The 24399-nt window shown below is 40.1% G+C and overlaps 1 protein-coding gene across 5 annotated transcripts in view; it reads left to right on the top strand.

Annotated features, from left to right (window-relative positions):
* Xpo6 (exportin 6) overlaps positions 1-24399 on the top strand; it is a 103347-nt gene that overhangs the window by 11170 nt on the left and 67778 nt on the right. For all 5 annotated transcript variants that reach the window (XM_027948406.3, XM_027948408.3, XM_027948404.3 and 2 more), the window contains exons 2-4: positions 19877-19967; positions 22961-23073; positions 23825-24022. In XM_027948406.3, the coding sequence (XP_027804207.1) occupies positions 19877-19967; positions 22961-23073; positions 23825-24022 (402 nt within the window). The remainder of the gene's footprint in view (positions 1-19876; positions 19968-22960; positions 23074-23824; positions 24023-24399) is intronic.

The following is a 24399-nucleotide window of genomic DNA, read 5'->3' as shown; positions in this document are numbered from 1 at the left end:
AAGCCCCCTGGATTTAGTTCATAGTATCACAAAACAAAAACAAAAAACCAATAAAATGACAAACCAAAAAAAAAAAAAAAAAAACCCAAAACTCTAAAATACCAAAGTACAAAGCCATGACAAAAGGGAAAAAAGGAAATCACTGATTTTTTTATATTATATAAATATCCCATAATTTTCTGAAAATTTATCTATAGCTATATATCTGTAGATGGATGAGGGATACTTAGCATAAGTACTTTTGTTAAGAAAGTGAATGTACTGATGCTTTTTGATCAGAATATTTAAAAAATAAAAACTAAATTACTGTCACTTATTTTGAAATAATTATATGATCACAGGAAGTTGTAAAACTATGAGTTCTATGTACCCTTCACCTAGATCCCCCGATGGTGGCATTTTATGTACCTTTGTGCAATATCAAAACCAGGAAATAGGCATTGGTATGTGTCAATTATTGACTAGACTACAGGCCTGATTGAGTTTTTACCAGTTTTAGACCTGCATTTATTTGTATGTATATGTTTCTGTGCAGTTTATTCCATGTGTTGATTCGTGTAATCACCACCCCAGGTAAGGTACAGAATTCTCTCATCACAGAACTCCTCATGGGTGCCGCCTCTTTGTCTTCGTATCCCCCCCCCCCCCCGCAACTACTCATCTCTAGGGTTTTGTCAATGTTATTTTGAGAATGTTATATAAATGTAATCAGCAGTATGTAACCTTTTTAAAAATTTTTTCTTTTAATTGTAATTGGACACAATACCTTTTATTTTTATGTGGTGCAGGGGATCCAGCCCAGCGCCTCACATGTGTTAGGCGAGCGCTCCACCACTGAGCCACAACCCCAGCCCCAGTATGTAACCTTTTGAGATTGACTTATTCACTGACCATAATGCTTTTGGCTGCTGTCCATTTCACTTGAATTTATAGCAGAAAAAGAAAAAAGTGAAACTGAAAGGAAGTAACACATTTCAAGTAAGTCTTTGTCTCAATTATTAGTGCTGCATAAATCCTCGTTGGTTAAGGAAGAAGACTATAAAAAACATTTGGAAGATGGCATCATTTTTTATTAATATACTATGTCCCAGTTGTAATCAGTATTGGTGAACTTTGTAACAGCAAAAATAAGAAAATTTGTACTCTTTCCACTTCCCCTCTTCCTCCCTTTTGATTGTTAATTTACTTTGTTATGTTTTAGAGCATTTTTATACTATTTTATTATCATAATTTCCTCACTTTAGTGTTACATGTTTTCAAGGATTCAGTATTTCCCACTGGTTCTTTTTATGTTTTTTTTTTTTTTTTCCCTCATATTCTGTAGTTCATTTCCTTACTGCTGGATTTTATTGTCAATTTTTGTACAGAGTGCCCTATTTGGTCATGTGTGTTTGTATTTTGAAGAACATTTTGGCTAGGTATAACATTCTTGGGATTTACTCTTTCCCTCTGATTTTGTAGACATTGTTCTACCATCTGGGATGGAGTGTTCTTTTGATCTTTTCTGTCATTTATTAGCTGATAATCCTTTTTCAAAAGAGTTTGTAATTGTTATTTTTCTGGAATTATTTCATATTTTAAAATGCCTATGTATTATCCTTATCCATAAATGGTAACCTTGCTGGGCATAATACTTATAGGTAGTGCATTCTTTTCCCAAGTATTTTGGAGACCTTTCTTCATTGTTTTCTGAAGGATGACATGTGGAATATAGTAATTTCTACCTCAGTGAGAACCAGCTTGACTTCTGCCTGGCTGCTGGAAGAAATCTGCAAGTTCAGTAACTTCAGCATCTCTCAGAGTAGATAATTTTTTTTTTTTTAATCAATTTGCCCTGGAACACCAGTGGTGTGCTGTGTTAATGAATTAATACTGAATGTTACTGTGTTTCTGTTAACTTACTTTTTAAGTTTGTAGGATAGATAACTTTTTTTTTTTGGTGTTGGGGATTGAACTCAGGGGCACTCAACCACTGAGCCGCACCCTCAGCCCTGTTTTGTATTTTATTTAGAGATAGGGTCTCACTGAGTGCTTAGCACCTTACCTTAGCTGAGGCTGCATTTGAACTTGGACCCTTCTGTTTCAGCTTCCTGAGCCTCTGGGATTACAGGCATGCGCCACTGTGCCCTTCTAGATAACATTTTTGCAATACTCAAGAGTTGGGTAGGCCCTGTTCCCCACTTTTGGTTAACATTATTAAAACTAATTAATGTGAAGGGTGAAATTGAACTTCAGGAATTACTTTTTGAAATAAAATACCAAAAGATGTTCCACTTCACTCATCACTTATCACCTAAGGCACTCTTGAGTGGAGTGGAACTTTTTTTGATGTTTATTACAGTATATATTTAATTCCCATATCAGCTTACCATTCTTGATCTCCTGATCTTTGTACATTTTCTATTGGGTCAGCCAACATTTGTTTAATTTTAAATATAATTTGGTTGGATAATTTTGGAGTAGCTTGCACATTTGGTTGAGCAGTTATAGGGTAAATTGAACGCAGGTACTTTTGTTGAAAGGAGAGCGCTAACTAGCATTTCATGTGCACTAATTATTTGGAATTGAATAAAATGAGAATATCGAAGGGGCTGTGGAATCTGATGGTTTTCTAAATCACTGCACATGTACCTTTTGTCTTATCGTGTAATTAAAGTGTTCATTCCCTCCTGCTTGGCTAAAGGTTTATTTGTCATAACATAATTTAAGAACTTTAGAAATACAGGTCTCATTGTAGGATAGAGTTTCCTTTACCAGAAAGTTGTGGAGTTTCTTTGAAGTGATTTTCCAGTAATTTTTTATTGTTGATTCTGTTAGTTGGGCTTATGAACCAAAGTGTGAATTTACAATGTTAAGAGGTCGTTTCATAGAAAGATTGGCTAGTCATGCTTAGAGTTTCTGTAAAGGAAAGCACATGTCCGTGGACTACAAGTCATAGAAGGTTTCCTGTAAACTTGAAAATTCTTGAAAATCTTGGCTTGTACCTTAAACATTTATTGTTTAATAACCAGTGTAGCTAAGTGTGGTCGTGCACACCTGTAGTCCCATTTATTTGGAAGGTGGAGGCAAGAGGATCACCGAATTGGAGGCCAGCCTGGGCAACTTAGCAAAGACCCTGTTTTAAAGTACATCAGTAAGTCTGGGAATGTAACTCAGAGGTAGAGGGCATGTCTAGCATGTGAGACCCTGGGTTCCATCACTAGTATAGGGAGGAGGGAACAGCGTAGAATCTTTTTGCTTATCTATTAACTAGTCATAACTGTTTGAATCTTCACAAGGAAATAAAAGTACCAGGCACACATGTTTGAGGAACACAATGTGGATTCATCTCATTTGTCTGTGGGGTGAGTGGCTCATCCTCACATCCTCATCTCACTCTGCACAGACATACTTTATTGAGACATGCTGCAAAATCATATCTTGATCTATTGGTAAGTGAAGCCTCTTATGAAGAGAGAAAACTTGAAGGTGTTTGAAAAGGCCTCAAAGCACTATAAGAAAACATTTTGAGAAATAATGAAGAACTCCCATTTCAATAGTGTCAGATTGAAAGAGTTTTGAGTTGATACTCTTATTGGGATACTTAACAGACCAGTTGATAATTTAACATTTGTGTTTCTGACTGCCAGGAACCTTCAGAGCTTTTAAGGAGGAATTTGTTAGGATCTGCATTGCCTCCAGTGGTCTGGAGCAGGTCACAGTGAGTGGACCCAGCTTAAGGCACTTCCTAAAACTTGGATGAGTGGTGAGCCGTGGCAAAAATTGCTGATTATTTATTTAGAGAAAGTTGAAAAGACAAGCTGTAGAGAGAATCTGCACTGAAACGCATGAAATTTGTAATTTTTTTCTAAAATGGAAAGTCAGGAGCTGGGATAAGCACTGGTTCATTTGGGGAATCACTTGAAAAAAGTTACAAATAGTTGGGCATTCATCTAGTCCACAGATATAGATGTAAGAATGGAAAGGGGTGAGTAGAAGTTTTGAAAGTTTATAATTCCTGGGTGAGTCTAATCTTGGATGAGGGAGATGTACAGGCCAGCGTATGATTTCAGTGCTGGGGATAAGTGCAGAAATAGAACTTGTAAGAGAGATAGCTGCACTTAAAAAACAAAAATAAGCCTTGCTAAATTGGGGATGGGAGTCTGTATCAGGGAAGGCTTCCCAAAGGAGGTGATGTCTAACTTAAGTTTCAGAGCAGCTGTGGGAAGTCTTTTGGCAGAATGGTTTTTCTTTTGATTCATGAGGAAAGGAACCGTGGACTTATTATCGCCCAGGAAACTGTTCATGTACATTCTGCATTCTGTTTTTAGAGAAAGACAAATTAAGTGATATCAGGATTGATTTATTTTAAGCCTGTTATTGAGATACTTTTAGACTTATAGAAAAGCTGCTAAGATCTTACAGGGAATTTCTCTGTATTCTTCTTTTGTAGGGATTTATTAAAAGCAAACATCAACAAAAATCGCAGTAGCCACCCTTTGAAACATTTGTGACCACTCCGGTAGTTCAATTTTTACCTTCTTCATTCTGGTAGAATGAAGGAATTAAAGGAGAAACTGATGCTCCTACAGAATCATAAAATCTGCCGCCTCTTGATTTTGCTTAGTTAACTATTTTGAACTCTTACAAATATTTGAAAAATTTTTTTTTTAGTTGTAGATAAACACAATACTTTTATTTTATTTATTTTTATGTGGTGCTGAGAATTGAACCCAGTGCCTCACACATGCTAGGCAAGCACTCTACCACTGAGCTATGACTGCAGCCTTCTTAAAAATATTTGATAGCTTAAAAAAAAAAAAAAAAGAAATGACCACCATCTGATTCAACTATTAATAACATTTTGGTTTGGTTTGCTCCCTTCTAGCTTTTTTCTCTTTACATATGGTTGAGATCATACTGTCAATGCACTTTCTTCTTTTTTTACTTAACATTATAGCAGAAGTGTTTTTTGTTTTGTTACCAGGGATTGAAATTGGGGGCACTCACTGAACCATATCCCCAACCCTACTTTGTATTTTACTTAGAGACAGGGTCTCACTGAGTTGTTTAGCCCTCGATTTTGGTGAGGCTGGCTTTGAATTAGCAATTCTCCTGCCTCAGCCTCCCAAACTGCTGGGATTACACCATTGCACCTGGCTAAAAGTTTTTTTTTTTTTTTGCCACGGTAAAATGTGATTAAAGTCTTTGCAAAAAGCTTTTTCTTTATTATAGAAAATTGCTTCAGAATAGGGTCCCAGAAAAGCCCAAGGGTATCAAGAGATTTTTTTTTTGTCATAAAGTTTTTATTTTCAAATAATTTTTACCTTCGGTATGAATTCTTTTTTTTTTTAATGTGGTGCCAGAGATTGAACCCAGGGCCTTGTGCATGTGAGGCAAGCACTCTACCAACTGAGCTATATCCCCAGCTCCAGTATGAACATTTTTAAGGCACTTCATCACATGGTACAATAGAAAGGTTGCACCAGTTTATTCTTCCCACTAGTTGTACATAATTATGCTCATTAGCATTGGTAATCTTAAGAAAATTGTTGCTAGTTTTTTTTTTTTTTTAACTGTAGATGGACACAACACCTTTACTTATTTTTATGTGGTTCTGAGGATCGAACACATTGCCTCACACATGCTAGGCAAGCCCTCTACTGCTGAGCTCCAACTCTAGCCCCCAAACTTGCTATTCTATACAGTACAAAATTCAGCAACAGGTCTGGGGGTGTAGCTCAGAGGTAGATCACTTGCCTAGCATGTGCAGGGCCTTGGGTTCCATCCCTAGTACTATGTGCAGCATATAAAAATCAGCTCTATTAAGTACATTTATCATGTTGTGTTCTTTCATTACTCCGAAGGAAACCTCATCACTTCCCATTTCTCTCCCCAGCCCCCGGCAATCACAAGTCTACTTTCTGTGTCTATGGTTATCCTTATTCTGGACTTTTCATATGAATGAAATCATGTAGTACATAGCCCTTCAGTATCTTTTCTTTTTTGAGATGGTAGTCTCTCTATATTGGCCAGGCTTGCCTCAAACTCCTGGGCTCTAGTGATCCTCGTGCTCCAGCCCCCTGAGTAGCTGGGTAACTACATCAGTATATTTTAAAGCATAGAAAAAGGTGAAGATGAATGAGCTGGGTGTGGTGACATGTGTCTATAATCCCAGCCACTTGCTGGGATCCTGGTCTGGGCAACACATCGCCAAAAAAAAAAAAAAAGTTTAAATTGGTCAGGATGCCCCATGCTCCGGCCATTAGGAAGAAATAGTTTACAGCTATTGTCAGTGGACAAAGGGCTCTAGGGAAGGATGGAACCTAAAATAAGGAAAAGGGGGAAAATTTATCGTGCCTAGAGAGTGAAAGCCAATGAAATGACAGCACATTTCCTGGATGGGAATATGCAGGAAACTTCTAGACATTACTCTTGATTTGGAATGTGATTTGGAGAACTTGCAGGTAAGGTGTTTTTATTTCTGTCATAGAAAATAGCCAGCCTAGAAATGAGTATGACAACATCTAATACAGAGGACCTTAGGAAATGTATGAATTTTTGCCTAAAAACAAGAGTTCTATTGGATGTCAAGGAGAACAGACAAGGCTCCAGAGCATCAGTTTCTCAGTATTGGATATTTTCACTGGGACCCCTGGGGAGAGAAGTCCTGTGTTTTTATTTAGGTGAGTGGTTTTTATCCTTCATGTAGGATTTTTTCCAAAACTGGGACTGAGCCCTTCAGAATTTGATCTGACAGCTGTTGGAATGGGAGTGCTTGATGTAGACGAGGATTTTATGTTAACAGTTATCACTTAGGTATTACATTCAGGTTCTGGCTGATAAGTCAGGTCTTGTTTTGATCAGTGTGTTAATCATTCCCCAGGGCCTGAGCCCTTAGGGGTGGTGGTGGGGGCTGGAAGATGTGAATCCGCAAGGCCAAGGATCAGAGCCTGCATGATGTTATGAAATATTTGGTCTTCACTTCCTAAGATCCTTAGAATCTCCACAGTGATGTTCTTTTGTATGTCATTGAATTGACTGATGGCTGCTAGTCTCTAGGGACCTTCAGGATGGGGACTGGTCATAGGAAAAACAAAAGCAGGATTAGAGAATTGGGACTTTGAGCTCCACCCCTCGACCTCATGGAAAGGAGAGGGCTGAAGATGGCTAGTGATGAATCAGTAATGCTTACGTGAGGAAGCTGTCATAAAAGTCCCAAAGGACTAGGTTTGGGGAGGTTCTGGATAATGTCACATGGAAGTTCCTGGAGGGTGTTGCACCAGGGGAGGGAGTGCCTTCTGCCCTCTCCGCATCCACCTATGCATCTCTTCATCTGTGTTCTCTGTAGGATCAGTTTTAATAAGCTGGTAAATGTAAGCATTTCCCTGAATTCTGTGAGCCACTTTAGGAAAGGAATTGAACTCAAGGAAGGGGTTGTGGAAATGTGGATTTATGACTTTTTAGAAGCACAGTTAGAACAGCTGTGCTAGGTCTTGGTGACTGGCACCAGAAGTGATGTGAGGCAGAGCCCCCCACCTGTGGGTGGGATCTGATGCTGTATTCCAGGAACTGAGGTGGCACTGAGATTTGCACACCTGAGTTCATTTTAGCTTATTGAATTCATTGTAATGTGATAAGCCCAGGGGTGGCTGCTCTGTGTGGGAATTGCAGTAGTCATGGTTATGCTTATTCTGGACTTTGGTGGTGACTTTGCCAAGGAGTGAAAGGCATTCTAAAGAGAAAATGGCATGGACCTATAATGTGGAGGGAAAAGTGAGGCTTTGGGTCTGGCTGGAGCAGAGGATGGATAGGGGGTCTGGGTAGGGACAGTAAATTGTCTGTCATACATTAGGGCCAGAAGGTGGAGTGACTCCATCACCCCTGGTGATCAGGTGGCAAAGACACTCGGTGTTGGTGGTGTGGTGATGTGCAATTGAAAGGTGCTTGAGAATTAACAAACCAGTATTTCAGCGACTGTTTATTAGCTGGACTTGATAGAACCTGAATCATGAATCTGCAAGGGCTTTGGCTCACAGGTGGTATTAGCTAAGGGATTATTTTTTCTTTTCTTTTCTTTTTTTTGCTGGGGATTGAACCCAAGAGCAAGGGTTTCTGTGCTCTGTAGGCCCATAGGGTTTCTTGGAGATGTCACAGGTGCTGGGCTTGGGAGTACAGGCATTTTGGGGTCATAGTAATTAAGCAGAGTCTCTGAGTCTGTTTTAAATGGTGGAACTCTGGGCAATACATTTCTTTAAAAAACAAACAAAAATGCAGCTTTTGCTGCTGGAATTATGGATCTGTTCCCAAACCCTTCCTGTCTCGAGCACAAATGGAGGCCCGCAGGGCATGTGGTGTCATTGTCTCATACTTTGTTTGCAGCACATTTTTATATGATCCATATAAAAATGAAAGTGAAGGCATTTGGTATTATTGGAACTTTCTGAGCATTTGGTTGGTTTATTATGTGGGATTTTTGTTTATTTGGTTTCTTTTTTAAAAGCTCATTGAGTCACCCATGATATGTGTAGTGAAGGTAGTGATGTAGTTTTGTTTATGGTTAGGGTGTCATTTAGTTCTCACAACTACCTGGTGAAGGGATGTGCTGTTGTAAGTTCATTTTGCAAATAAGAAACTTAAGGCTCAGAGTGGTTAAGTAGTTTGCTCATCATGTCATTACTGTATAGGGTGTTAGGGTTAAATCCTTATTTTAAAATAACAATTTTTACTTAAGAAAAACACAACAACTTTATTTTTACTTCTCCTTGCCCCCATATTCTAGCAGGGTTGTTTGAGAACTGTGGAAAAGATGATCCATGCCTCTCTCCCATGCTAATTATGCTTGTCCTGCTGGGAATTGGAGGTTGACAGAAAACTGCGTGTAGGGCTATCTTTCCATTATCTAGAATGCTAGCAGGGCCAAGGTTTTTGGCAGGGTAACAGGACACAAGTGAAGTAAGTACTTGTTTTCTTCCTCCTGTGTACCTCCACCACCCCTAAAAAAGTCACCATTTGCTTTTCAGCTGCCATAGCCGTTTGGGAATCACAAGTGGGATGGGGAAGGAACAGTGTATAGCCCAGCATTGCAATATAGTTTTCTTTTTTTATTACAATTTTTTTTCTTTTGGTGTATTTTGGTGAGATATATATATTTTTTTGGTGATGGTGCTGGGGATTGAACCCAGGCCCTGTGTATGCTAGGGAAGCACTCTCCCACTGAGCTATGTTCCCAGCCCATTTTTTATTTTTGTTTGCAATAGTTTTCTATATTGTATACATTATAGCTATTTTTAAAATCATAGTTTTAATGAGAAAAATTGCATTGATTAGTAGTACTGTGTGGAACCCAGAGCACACGAGTTCCTGGTTAGAGAGTTGCTAAGCAGACTTCTCACTTTGTGGCTAGTGATCATCTGTGGTGATGGGAGGAGTATCATCCCCTGGCCAGGAAGAGTCACTTCCTATTAGACAGATCTCTGCTTGTGCAGCACCCTCACACTTCCGGTAGAATGTAATGCCCTCAGCAGCTGCTCCTATGGGCTCCTATCTGTTGCATGAGATACTGCTTGGCCATTGGTTATGAGCCTTTGAGAACCTTCGAAAATGTGGCTGAACAGCAATTAAAAATTGAAATATTAGGGTTGTGTTAGGCATATTCAGAGGGAAAAGTTGGTGACTGTCTAATGGACTTTGATTTTTTAAAAGCAAGTGCATATGTGGAGTTTGTGCAAGGAAACGTGTTATGAGAGATGGCTCTTACAGTGCTTTAAAACCACACACATTGTACACACCTGATCACATTTAATGCCCAGGGTGCTACAGGAGCTTTCAGGGTTTGTCTAAAGTTTTATACAGGCTGTCCTCAGTGGAGTCAGGCAGGACTGGCTCTAGCCTGGTCCTTTCTCTGCCTGCCATGCCGGGCTGTGTTCCTCTCTTGGAGGTGCACTGTTCCTGTAAGTTTTCTCCTTGCTCATGTGGTGGGCACCCTTTCTAGGTTCCCTCATTCTTGCTTTGGTTTACATTCAGGGGCGGGTGGTTTGTACCCCAGGTGGGAGCAGGATTGGAGCAGTTCTCCTCTGCCCTGTCTCCATCCTCTTTGTTTCTTCCTTTCTACAGGAATGATTGGTGCACTGGGGACAGTGTGACACGTTGGCTTACATCTGCCAGGTGTAAAGTCACTGCATCAGAACACTGCGTAGTTTCGGACTTAGAAACTGTCTCACCTGCTTGAAATGTCTCACCTGCGTATCCCTTAAGAGAAGCCTGTCCTCCCTGTTGTGGTCAGAACCAGCTGTATTTTTGCCTGGCCAAGGGGTATGGGGTGGTAAAACCAGTTCAGAATGGTAAGGAGGAGGCATTGTGGCTTTGTGAGTAATAGGGACATTCAGCTTTGATCTGCACTTGGTTTCTTGATAGATCCTGGAGGGGAGAAAGAAAGTGATTCTGCTCCCCCAGTTCCCAACAGTCTGGAGGTTTCATCCGGCATTAAATATATTTTAATTGGTATTTAAAATGCTAGATATGTTTGATAATAATTTAGGATGAGGTTATATGCGTTTGACAAAAGAGACTTAGGACAGGTGGTAACAGCAACTGCAATGAAATTATTTACACATGAGCAGTAGTGTTGATCATGATTTTAGATTTGCAGCATGATTTTATAGTGGTCTAGCAGCATCATACTCATCATCACCTGATTTCATCCGATGCCAACTCACTTGTTATCTTTAAAACCCATGGGAGCAGAACCATCACTGTTCAAGGGATGGGGAACCATCACTGGAAGGAGCTTTGCTGGCCTCCATGTCTTGACTTGACCAATAACAGGAGACTTTGGGCAAGATACTCTGGCCTGAGACTTATTTTCCTTACTGGTAACGCATGTTCGACTTGCTGTTCTTTGAGGTTTATTTTTGTCACAAGATTCTCTGATCCTGTTGTAGAATTTCTTGGTAGCATGCCTGTGTTAATGTACTCAGTATAGGTCTTTGGAATTTAATTGACTAGGCATACAAACACTTATCCTCCTGGGATATGTACCTGGGAAAGAGAAGCAGATGGGATGGTGAAGAGAGAGCCTGTTCTCTGCTGTATTACTCATTATGTTCCTGTAGAATAAATATTTTTATCATTTACTTTTTTTGGCTGTCTAATTAAAGCTGTCTGGAATGTAAAATAAGTATATAAAATATATGTATTCTAGCTCCCTGTGAATATGGTTGTTGCCCAACTACTAGATGCAAAATTTTTTAATGTCTAGTCTATATAGCGTTCTTTTCAAAAATAGTGGATGAAAATACGCTTGGAATCTGAGAGACAAGAAGAATACTCTCTGCTTTTATCACTTTCTTACCCTCTTTACTGTTTGCAAAGCCAGCTTGGAGTAGTAGTGAGGAAGGAGCAAGGTGGAAGATGGCAGTCCAATAGATTTTTTTGGGGGGGGTACTAGGGGCACTTAACCACTGAGCCACATCCCCAACCTCCACTCCTTTTCTTTTGGTACCAGGGATTGAACTCAGGGCACTCAACCACTGAGATACATCCCTAGCCCTATTTTGTATTTTATTTAGAGACAGGGTCTCCCTGATTTGCTTAGTGCCTTGATTTTGCCAATGCTGGATTTGAACTCGCAGTCCTCCTCTCTCAACCTCCTGAGCCACTGGGAGGAATTACCACCGCGCCCAGCCCCAGCACCCCACCCTTTTAAAAAAAATATTTTATTGCACTCTAAGTTGCTGAGGCTGGCTTTGAACTTGTGATCTTCCTGCTTCAGCCCCCAAGCCAGTGGGATTACAGATGTGTGTCACTGTGCCTGGCTCAATTGATGAAATTTTAAAAAACCTTTTAGAGTTGGGGAATGGTTCAGTGGTCCAAGACCCTGGGTTCCATCCCTAGCACTACAAAAAACCCCAAACTAAATCAAACAAACAGAAACACCCCTCATTCACTGTTAACATTTTGCCCTGTTTCCTTTGTTTTATAATAAGGATACTTTTTTATATTGCCATTTATACTTACAAATCAACTTATTGCTTCAGTGCTTTTATCTACCATCTGTAGTCCACTTTTGTCAGTTGGCGTAATTATGTCCTTCATAGAATTGTTTCCCCTTTTCAGTACAGGGGCCAGTCAAGGATCAGATGTTGCATTTATTTGTCAAGACCCTTTGGTTTTTTAGATTTGTTTTAAAATTTTGAAACTGGTGTACCTATACTTGGTAGCTGCTTGGTGACCCTTGTTCTTATGCATTCAGTAGTACATAGATAAGTTTTCCCAGCATAAAATGTACTGTCCTCTGTCTACAAGGATGTTTCTTCTGATTGGTCCCCATGGGGACAGAATAGATGCCTCCACCTTATCACTCCCACAGTGGGACCAGTTGAACTTGCTAGCTCAGATGCCTGGCAGTCACCCAGCATCTCACTCATGGTCCTCAGAAATAATCAAGTCCCTTTTTGTTCTTGAAGGAGACAGAATCTGACTTGGCAGTTTGTACAAACCCAAGAAATACTGGAGGAATGTTCTACCATTGATCAGCTTTATGGGAGTTTTAGTCTCAAGCAGAAAAGTGCCCTTTAATGACTAGAATTATGTTTGGATGCAGCCCAAGTGTAATAAATATTAAGTCTCTACATAAAGATACTGTGCAGTATCTATGGTATCGGAAGATATTTTCCCTGCAAACCCTGTGCCTAAATTTTTAGAGTTAATACCATCAGTGCATATTGGTATCTCAGTATCCTCTGTTTCACCAGCCCTCACTCCTCTGTCACAGACAGGCTAGGGCAAAGGACTGCCACACCGCATGGGTGGGCTTGTGTGGGAGTGCTCTCCTCACAACCTCTGTCTTTGAGGGAGTCGTTCAGGACCTCAGGTTTCAGCACTGCCACTTCTGACTGCTGGACTTCAGAAGGGTCAGCTGGCCCCACCCATTTGCTTATGAAGAAGTATAGTGAGATTCCTGCTTGTGGGCCTGTGTTTATTTTGTGTTTTTAAAGGAAAGTACCTGCAGGCTGAGACACAAAAGAGCAGTGATGGGGAAGCGGGAAAATGGGAGGAAGAAACCTTGTTCTGAACGGTGCTCTCCCAGCGGGGCTTTCCTTCCTGTCCTTTGCTATTTTCTAGCTTTTTGAGCAGCATGACTTCAGGAGGGGGTTAGGTAGACAACACTCACATTGATTACCACGTGGGTTACTTTGAGTTTAGTATCTCATCTCATATTTATCTGCAGGCCTACAATAGGCCAAAGAGATTTTCCCCTGTGTTCTTTGCGGTGGTGAAAGGCTTAGGGAAGAATGAGAGTGCTCATTAGAGAGTTTAAACATCTATGATAATCCTGTTAGCTTTCAGGGAGAGTTTACAAGAGATCAAATTTCTTTGCTAATGGCATCTGTTGTAACACACCAGGTAGGTTTTGCATGCTTTTATACCTTGGCTAGCAGCTAGCGTAGAATCCATTTTCTCAGAAACATTCTTTATATACAAGCAAATAGAGAAATAAACTTGTTCCAGGCATACCACAGGATGGGCATATGTTTGAGGATCTTGTTTGAATGGGACTCTGGGATGCTAGCCCATTTTGTTGAGGTTTGGTATCAAGGAGGCCATGAACCTGAATACAGGACACCTGTATAATGCACTTTGTAGTAGGATATACAAGATGTAGCAGAAAGTGAGAAAAACTTTTAAAAGTGCATGCCTGTAATCCCAGCAACTTGGGAGTCTTTGGCAGGAAGATCTTTAAAGTTTGAGACCAGCCTGGGCAACATGGCAAGTCTCTGGCTCAAAGAAAGGAAAGGCAGGGAGGGGACCTAACCTGTGTGTGGGGCCTGGGTTCTTCATCAGTACTACCTCTTCCTTCCAAGAAAGGTAATTTTTTTAATATAGTTGTGCTGTAGAGGTTTATTCAGGGTTTGAGAAAACTGTCTTCTAGGTGTCTTATCTTTATCTTAACAGATAAAAATATCATTATTATCCACCTTCAGCTTAGTGTCTTTTAAGAAAAATTTTAGCAATTTCTTACTTTTCAAAACAGATTGACTGTGAGCAAAGGTCATTATGATCAGAGCCCTTAATGGGGAATTTTTTTTTTTTTGTATATAGACACAATATCTTTATTTATTTATTTTTATGTGGTGCTGAGGATCAAACCCAGTGCCTCACACATGCCAGGCAAGTGCTCTACCACTGAGCTACAAGCCCAACTCCAACCCAGAATTTTTTTTTTTTTTTTTTTTTTTTGAGTTTCTAAGGATTGAATTCAGGGGCACTTTACCATTGAATTACATCTTCAGCCTTTTTATTTTATTTTATTTTAAGACAGGGTCTCAATAAGTTACTTGGAGCTATGCTAAGTTGCTGAGGCTGGCCTGGAACTGGTAATCTTTCTGTCTCAGCCTCCTGAGCAGCTGAGAGTACAGGTACCACTGTGCCTGGCTAGGGGTTAATTAAATAGATAATCACATGCATCTTAAATATGGAGGAATTACAGATATTCCTTAGATGCTGAAAGCCATACTAGCAGTCTTCTTATTCCTTTTACTCTCCTGAATTTGATCCATTTGAGACCAGTCTTCGCTGGATGTTGTAGAAAATACAAGGATATTATGCATTCTCTTTGCAGACAGCTATGTTGTGATTAGATAGAGAAATGTAGCATCTATGAGGCAGTAACAGTGCTGGCCACTATATGGAGATTATTTAATCCTCAGAAGAACCCAGTGCTTTTGTTATTCCCAAATGTGCACAAAAGGAAAAAGTGACAGGTTAAAAAAATAGGCCAACACTGAGGTGCGTTTGGGTTGGAGCTCTAGGAACTTGTCCTCTGAGGCTGCTTTCTTTAGTGTTTTGTCATTGGAAATGACCAAAGAACAGTAGCATGGGCAAAAGTCTATGGTACTTGGGGCTGGGGTTGTGACTCAGTGGTAGAGCGCTTGCCTAGCATGTGTGAGGCACTGGGTCTGATTTTCAGCTCCACATATAAATAAACGAATAAACATAGGTTCATCAACATCTAAAAAATATTTTTTAAAAAGTGTGATATTGATTGATTACAAGACAAAGAATGAACGGGTTCATGCTGTAATCTTTGTCATAAATTTCATGAAGGTCGAACTATGAATTGCAGACCTATGAGCAGGTACAGGATGGGAGTAGACATTTACTTCTGAGACCAGTGAGTTCAGATGGAGTGATGGTTTCCTATGGGGAGTGATGTGGAGCCAGGCACACTCTCCTCTTAGTAAACTCTGCATTCTTCAAGACTTAAGGTAGCTGCCACCCCTGTGGAGCTTTCCCTCAGTTAGTGTGCACTCTGGGCTCTGAGGCTGTGATCTGTGTGCCTCTACTATAGGATGCTAACCATCACATTCTGTTTTTCACTTATAGGTTCTGCTTTCCCCTCTCAGGCAAGCTCCAGTTCTTTGAAGTCAGGGACCAAGCTAGTTTAGAATAGTTGGGGTAGGACGTCATATATGGGAGAATTCATCTGGTAGTGAAGTACAGATTGGATTGGAATTGGAAAAGCTGGTATCAGTGTGACCAGGTAAAAGAAGGTACAGTAATCTAGGCAGGAGGTAAGTAGGGCTTGGTAGAAATAGGGACGAGAGAGAAGATACAGATTTAAGAAACAGTGTGAAGAGTCATCAGGCCTGATGGCATTTGTTGTGGGCATAGAGAATATGAAGAACCCAAGAATATTCCAAATTATGTGACCTTTTCCCTTGTCTCAAGTTTTCTTTTATGAGTTGATTTTGAGTCTTGGTTGACTTAGTAGTCTCTTAATAAATGAGCCAGTTGCACAGGTCTCTGAACTGCTGACCCATGAACAGCAATAAAAGGAGCAGATAAAAATCAAGGCAGGCTGTTGAAAGCTTATCAGCTTTGTAGGTTTTAACTGTTTCTGGAACAGAAAACTTTGAGTTTGTCTTAGCTGTCCAGGAGTATATTTTGAGCCAAACTTACCTCATCATCGGGGCCAGGGATGTAAGTATGTATGCCATTTGCTATTGAGGTGAGTGAGCCATGTAGTCCTCTGGGATGCATAGGCAAAGGGGGTGCTAATATCTTCTATTGCTTCTCTGGTGGCGCAGAACGTAAACAGGTGACGGTACCAGAAGTCTTATCTGCATGTAGTCCCCAAATTGCTTTGAATAGTTGTGCTAGTGGAAGGAAGACAGTTTTAAACTCAGTCTAAAAATGCCAATCTAAATTTTAAAAATAAGTATAACATAGTTTTAAATATTGAAGTATAGTACATACAGAGAAGTGCAGAAATTATAAGGCAAAACGATGAGCCTTGTATAATTAATATAATTAACACTTAGATCAAGAAATAGAATATTACTAGAATTCTGAAGTCCTTCTCCAAAAGTCACCACTGTTCTGATAATAACACCATAGTTTTTTGCTTCTTTTTAATATAAAATCAATAATGGAAGGGTGTGTTTTGGTTACTCTTTAAGTAGTATATGTGAGATTTTTGCATGTTGTTGCAATTAGAGTCATTCATTTATGTATATTCTTCTGTATAAATAAAAAAGTTTATTCATTTCACTAGTGGTATACAGTTGGGTTCTTTTGGGTATTGGTGTAATGGTGCTGAACATGTGTGTACCTTCTTTTTCTTATCCATGCACAGATTTTTGTTCGTTATTATCAAGGAGTAGAATTGCAGGGCTATAAGATATGCATGTGATTAACCATCAGTTTTCCACAGCGATTGTACAGTTTATGCTTCCACCAGTGGTGTGCATGCATGTTCCAGGTGCCTGGCATTCTCACCAGCACTTGTTATTATCAGTCTTTTTAATTTTAACCATTATACTAGATGTGTGGCACTAGCTAGTTTTTACTTGTAGTTCCCTGATAATTAATGAGGTTGAACAGTTACTCATAGGTCTTTTTTTTAAAATTTTTTTTTTTTTTAGGTGTAGTTGAACACAATACCTTTATTTTACTTGTTTATTTTTATGTGGTGCTGAAGATCGAACCCAGCCCCTCACATGTGCTAGGCGAGCGCTCCACCGCTGAGCCACAACCCCAGTCCCCTCATAGGTCTTTTGATTATCTTCTTTCTTAAGTACCTATTTGCCTATCTAAAAAAGCCTTTGTGTTTTTCATATTGATTTGTATGAGTTACTTTACAAACTGATATAGGTTCTCTGTCACTTACTATATTGCAAATATCCTTTTCCATTTTGTGGCTCTCTCTGAACTCTATACTGTGCCATCTGATGATTATTCCAATTTATCAATCTGTTCCTTTGTTTCATGCTCTATCTTTGGGAAAAGAAAAAATATTTCCTGCCCCTGAATCATGGAGATACTATAAAAACTTTGTTGCTTTACTTTTCACATTTTGTATCTATAATTTGACTTTTTTTTTTTTTTTTTGCATGTGAATGTATCTCACTTAGTTTTATTTTTTTGTATGGTGAGAATTAAACTTGGGGCTTCATGCCTGCTAGACAAGCACTGTACCCCTGAGCTACATCCCTAGCCCCCTCACCGAGTTTTAAACTAATCTATCTTTATTTTGTCAATACAAGAGGCATAAATCCCTAGCCCACGATGGGAAGCAGTCAGATAAAATTGGATCATGAATGTTCTTCATAAACGAATTAGTGTAGTGTAGAAGATAAAGTGAATAGGCTTTGAGAATTGAAGTCTTCTCTTCTACCACACAGTGTCACTTGATTTTGTTTTAGATTCTTTGTCCCTTTCACAACTTGAAAGTACAGTGATTTATGGAGTGTTACCAGTTCCTCACTTGCCATTAATTCCTTAACCCACATAGTCTGGATTCTGGCTTCACCACTTGATTGAAACAGCTGGCAGAGGTTCCAGTGGCCTTCTTGCCAAGGGTGGGAGGGCATTCTGCAGGATCCTTCAGCTGTTCGCAGGTCTTGAACACATCCTTTTTTCTTTGTTTTTGTCCTTGGCTCTGATTGTATAACTTTGGCAAGGTCTCAGCCTCTTTTTTTTTTTTTTTAACCCCCTCTAAATTTAAATAGTTTCATTTTGAAATCTGATTGAAAAACCCAATAAATAGGTTTGGGATGAAGCCCCATGAGTCTCTGCTAGGCCCGACCTCCTCTGCTCTGCATTGGTCTTGCCTTGGTCTGTTTCATTTTGAATCTAGGACCAAGTGAAAATGAGAGCAGCTATAACTAACTACTAGTTAAGACAATTCCTTACAGTTTATGTGGATCACCTCATTTGATCCTCATAACACCCTGTGAGGCAGGTATTAGCCCACGGCTCCTGCTGGGAAGTACCTGGTGATGCTGCTGGATTAGGTTCTGGCGTTTCCTTTTCTCTGTAACCATCTGTAATCCTTACATGTACTTTTTTTTTTTGGCAGTACTGGAATGGAACCCTGGGCCTCAGGCATTCTCGGCAGACACTCTACCCCTCCACCCCAGCCCCCTTATGTGTGCTTTTGTCTTTTCATTTTCCTTAGCTGTTTGGATTGGGACAGGGAATGTGGAGTAGGTAGGACTAGGGATGGAGACAGAGTTGGTTCTTCGGGACTCTCATCCAGGGTGACTGGGATTACAGCAGGCTCACCGCCTGGTACCTGGACTTGTAGTTTGGACACACAAGCAAAGCTTATCATAACTATAAAGTTCCTCAAACTCACAAGTGCTGGAACTCTGCGATAATTCAGTACTCAGCAGGTTGGAGTTCAGTTGTCATTGTGTAGCCATCACACTGTGGATAGTCTGAGGGGGACAGCTGTGCCTGGCACTGCTTAAACATGGCCCATGCTCTAGGTCGTGAACTTGTATGTACTAGTTGATGTGGATGTGCTTGTGCAAGCCTGGGTTAGTTTCTTAATTGGTACTCATCCTGGGAAGTGCTGGTGATTGTCCTCAGTCTCTACTAAAGTAAGCTACTAGTTGGAGGCCTTTCTAATACAGTTTGACATGGAACACATTTGAATGTGGGCCTGTTGTTTTAAAATGCAGTTTTTATAGACAGCTCTCACTCTGGGGTTAATAGAGGGGCTCTGGGGGAGGAAGGGATATGAAGAAAGGAATTAAGACATAATTCAAAAATCAGTAATGCCTTAGGCTCTTGATCCCCTCAGGGGTAGGTTAATGCCAACAAGGATCCTGGTCTGAGAGTGCTCACTGTTTTGCAAACAGGTGTGTGAAGTTTTGACTCAAGTTCATTGCTGCAACAGCTGTTTGTCCTCCTACTTATCAGTGAAAAGGAAGTGGGTTTTGGGGACTCCATATGGAAGAGGGAGAGGATGAGCACTGGGGGCCTCGGTACCTTCTCCTTTCTCAGCCTGGGGAGTTCTGGGAGTCCGGTTCTCTGTGGGTCTGTGGTTTGGAGGTGTGGTCTCTGCTCAGCTTGGCTCTGAGCTGCATGCACCTGCTCTCCGTTGGCTGCTCATGCAAGATTGAGAACTGTCTGTATGCATGACTCCTGAAGCATCTTTAGTAACCCCAGGGATCCATGAGGCAGTGCAAAACAATTCCTGTGAATCAAAATAGGTGATGATTCAGACATGGAGCAAGTATATTGTGGAAGGAGAGTCTCCAAGTCTCCCTGAATCTCTTCAATCTGCCTATTCAGGCAGAGTCAGGGACTGTTGATTTTCTTCAATATCATTCCAGAATTGACTTATTTGTTCCCTTTTCTTTAACATAAATAATTAAAAATTACACAGTAGCATGAATTACTAGAGGATACAAAAACTTGTGTTTCAAGCCAGCTGGGAAATTCCCTTTAATTTTTCTGGCTTATACCACATATTTGAAGAATGTTGAACCCAAATGTTTTGAGGAAGTAAATTGCTCTTGCTATTGAGTGTGACCTGGAAGGAAATGAGAACAGTAGAACTGAAGATATAGTTTATTGATGTTTTTTCAAATTCTTTTGTCAGGCATCTGAAGAAGCCTCCCTCAGGGCATTGGAAAGTTTGATGACAGAATTTTTCCATGATTGTACAACCAATGAAAGAAAACGTGAGATAGGTAAGTGAAGTGTTGTGCTGTGAGGAATTGTTTACAATAAGTGGGGAGGAAGGAGTTGGTGCCTTGGCTGCTCAAGCCTGCTTCTTTTCCCTTGAATCATTTCTCTTTTTCTCTGATTCTCTTGTGTGGCTGGTGAGGTCTGCAAACCTAGCTATAAGGGCATAGTGAAGGATTTTCTTTTTCTTTTTTGTGGGTTCTCTATGGCTGAGAAACATCCCCAACCCTTTTTATTTTTTGAGATAGGGTCTCACTAAGTTGCTGATGCTGGCCTTGAACTTGTGATACTTCTGCCTCTGGAGTTGTTGGGATTATAGGTGTGCACCACCAAGCCAGGCGTCAATGGATTTTCTTTCCATTGGTCAAGTGTAAAACTTCTCTCCCACTTTATTCCTAATTTCAACAATGTTGTTGAACTTTTATAAGAAGCCTGCAGCTGTTGATTAAAATAAACGTGAGAATTCACTGAAGTGTGAAACATGTTTTGTAGGCACAGGTCTGATCTGAATCCCTTACCTGGTATTGCTTTGGGGGCTTCAGCTTTTTCTTATCTCTGCTATTATCTTTTTCATTCTGCAAATTTTTAGGAACTAAGGGCTTCAAACAACAAAGAGATGTAGGTGTAATCACTTCAAGTCTTCTGGGGCCTCAGCATGTTCTGGAACCCACTTTTGATTTTTATATTCATTCACACAAACAATATTAAAGCATACTATGCAATAGAAACTGCATTCAAGTGTCAGATTCTGCATTAGGGGCATGCTGTATTGTGGTGCTGGAATAGTCTTTTTCCCCCCAAATTTTCAGTAAATTGAATAGAAAATGCTTTTCTCTGTCCAAACCTGCAGGCTTTTCTCTTGGGTGTCTGCTTTGTACTAATCTTGTATTCATTGCTTCCACCTCCTTGGAGGTCTCTTTCTGTGACTCCTAGGCCCTGTCTTCATTGGTTTCTGTAATCATTTTGGCCAATTAAATCTCATGGTTGAGTCCATCTTTGGCACAGAGCTCATTTGTGGTTCAGATTTTTCCAGGTGGCCAGAAGACCTCTGGCTGCCTCCCATTTCCCCTGCACATGTTTTAAACATCACATTGGCTCCTGAGGAGATGCTGCTTCTCTTTCAGTTTTAAACTTAAAGGTGTCTTTTGGGCCTGTCCCCTGCATGTCTTTCTTCCTGAGGGAGTACGCTGTGCATCATCAGAGCATTTATGAAGAAGGAGTCACTGACATACTGAGCCCCACCTGCTCTGCCCCTCTTGCTTCTCTGATTGCTCTTATCCAGGTGGGCAGACCCTCTTGCTGCTAAGTGGACCACTGGCTAGTTTTATGCTACCAAATGCCTTACACTTTCAGTGAAAATACGAGCTGGGATTTTTACCAAAGGAGGAGGAGGAACTTTCCCTCACATTAGTTTACTGTATTCCAGATTCTCATTTCTTTGAAGGTTTTTTTTTTTTTTTTAAAGCTTATGATTGAAATGCTCTTTTTTAAAAATTTTGGTTTGCAAATTAAATGTTGCTCACCTTGTGTACTCATGAATTAAAAGTGTAACCTTCTATAACATGTTCATGTTTGAATTTGATTTTAAAATAGGTCTAAATAACCAGATGCTCCAGTGTCTAATTAAATGGAGTCTGAGGGGAATCCGGAGGTTTGGCTCTACACAGTGGGCATGTCTTCTTTCAGTTCTCTTTGTACCCAGTCTTTGTAGCGTTGAGTGTGTGGGCTATAGCCATTTGCTTCTTTTCTGTTGTCTTAGGATCTAAAGGCTCTGTTCCCAGCAAGGTGGGAGAAAGGAAGGAAGTCTTTTCTTAAAAGGGCTTCCCCTTCCTCCAGCAAAGGCGAGTTACTAGTGCCTAGAGGGTGACAGAGCTGTTAGAGGGGACCTTGAGAGGGCATCTGGTCCTTTTAACAGTGTAGGAAATGGAAGCATCAAGGAGCACTGACTCGCTTGGGGTCAGACTCAGTAAATTTGTGGCAGGATCTGTGCCTCGGGTACAGCCACAGCTCATTCTGTCTGATTTGACTTCACCTCTGGGATTCATAGAGACTTCTGCTCAGTTAGTAGGACAGGCATCCGTTTCCTTTTACGGAGTTTTTAATGAGACTGCCTTATTGCATTTAGCCTAGATGGTCGGGGACTAGCAGAGCAGTGCGTTTAGGATTGGAAAGTGTTCTGCCTTTCCACAGGCTTCCTAGAATCTCAGCATTGTGGCCTTTTTGGGTTATATTTCACTGCCTGTGCAGCAGGTCAAGGTGACTGAGGGGCAGCATGTCTAGAAACATGGTGAAAGTCTCCCAGTGCTTGCTGTCTCGTGGATTTTGGCTGATGCTGGCAACAGCCTAAGCAGGAGAACCATTGCCAACTGATTCAGTGTGTGGAAACGCTGCTCCTGGCAGCTCTCATGATTGTTAACTCTCAGATTTTTTTTTTTTTTTGTGTGTGTGTGTGTGTGATTTTTTAAAAAATAAAACCGACCCGAATAAAGAGAGTTAGCCAACTTGAATTCACTTAAATTTTTTTTTCTGTCGTCTTTGTAAGGTTTTAATGTTTTTTTTCTCCTCATTTTGTATGAGCATGTGAACAATGTAGACTTTACAGTAGATTTATAGAGGAGTGGTTGGGAAATCCATAATAGCTCAAATGTGAGGAAACAAGTAAGCCATCATTTTTAAGAAGGTGAAATGACAGTCTTATGACTTGCCATCTACAGCTGAGCTTAAGTAAGAACTTTAACAGTGAGAATTTCTGTACCTCAAAAAGAATTCACAGTAAAGTTACTGGCTTTTTGATGGCTGAGAACACTGCATTGATGGTTACCGCAGAGTCAGAAAAATATTGCATCATCTGTTCTATCTTGAGAATTAGCTGGGTTTTGTGGTTGTTTTTGATGCCATTTAAATGAAGAAGCACACTAAAAAAAATAAAAAAGCCCAGCCTTCTGTTAATTGCATGTGTTTTTATAAACTTTCTTTTGTTGCTTTTTAACTTTTCCAGAGGAGCTTCTTAATAACTTTGCCCAGCAAATAGGAGCCTGGAGATTCTGCCTCTATTTTCTCTCCAGCACGAGGAATGACTATGTAATGATGTACAGTTTAACGGTTTTTGAGGTAAGTTGTCAGATAATTTCACACTTTTCTGAAATGTTTGCTGTAGTCACTTTGCCATGTTATTGGGACTAGACTTTAGCTTTAATGTACCAGGTGACTAGGAGCAGTGGGAACTCAGCCCAGGGACTTTGTCCCACACACTGCTTCTGTCTAGATACCTGGTGTTCTGAGGCACCTTTCTGTCCTTGACACCAGACAGATCAGATGGGTGGTTGACTATATTGTTGAGCTAAGTTGTGTTTAATGACATGTACCTTTCCCCTCCCTATTATTATTTAAAAGAGAAAAATAACTAGAGAAGAATGTTATTAGAGGAGAAATGAGGCCCCCTATATCATTATCCCCCGCCACAAAGGTTTCATTTTATATTAACTTTCTTCCAGTGCACTTAAAAAATGTAATAATCATGTTAGTTAAGCTATCTGCCCGCCACCGCCACTATGTTATATTCTCAGAAATGGTTGTACCATTATTCATCGCTAGTTTTGAACAGTGGTTTAATTGTCATTATTTTTGGGTGGCCATTAGAGTCAATGGTATAATAGAAAATTTTTTGTACATATTACAGCCTTTTGTTTTTATTAGATTATTTAGCAGGTTTTCCTAGGAATGTGGTTGTTATATCATAGGATTTTAATATTTTTGTTGCTCTTTTTGCCAAATGCTTCAAACCATTAGGATTTTTTTGGAAGTGAACTAGTTATTTTTGCATGTAGATCATTAATTTAAAAGATGTATGTTTGTTTTTCAGAATCTGATCAATAAAATGTGGCTTGGGGTCCCATCTCAGGATAAGATGGAAATCCGCAGCTGCCTGCCCAAACTCCTTTTGGCTCACCATAAAACCTTACCTTACTTTATCCGGAACAAACTCTGCAAAGTTATTGTTGATATAGGACGTCAGGATTGGCCCATGTTCTACCATGACTTTTTTACTAATATTTTACAGGTGAGGATATTCCCGAGGAAAATTTATCCTGTCAATTATTTGTTTGCAGAAGTTATTGTTTCTTTCCCTTGAGGAACACTGTTTTAAGATCAGTGACATGGGACTTCAGTCCTGAGGTTATTGCAGGATTATTGCATTCACTTAACTTTATATTCCTGAGACATGTCGTCACTTTCTGTAATGGAGGAATGGGGAAGAAACCCCACCACTTTGTTAACCTCTGGTGAAATTGGGTTCAGTCTGTGAGTTATTGTAGGTGTTGGGGTGTGAAGATGAGGGCTTCTGTAGTTTCTGAAATTAGTGGGAAAATAGCTGTGTGAACAGTTAACCATTGACAACGGTGTACTTACTATAGTAGAAGCACACGCAGAGTGCAG

The sequence above is a fragment of the Marmota flaviventris genome, chromosome 19, assembly GCF_047511675.1.
Source record: "Marmota flaviventris isolate mMarFla1 chromosome 19, mMarFla1.hap1, whole genome shotgun sequence".
Classification (NCBI taxonomy): domain Eukaryota; kingdom Metazoa; phylum Chordata; class Mammalia; order Rodentia; family Sciuridae; genus Marmota; species Marmota flaviventris.
Note: the sequence above shows the minus strand (reverse complement) of the source record. Positions and strands in the feature narration are given on the sequence as shown.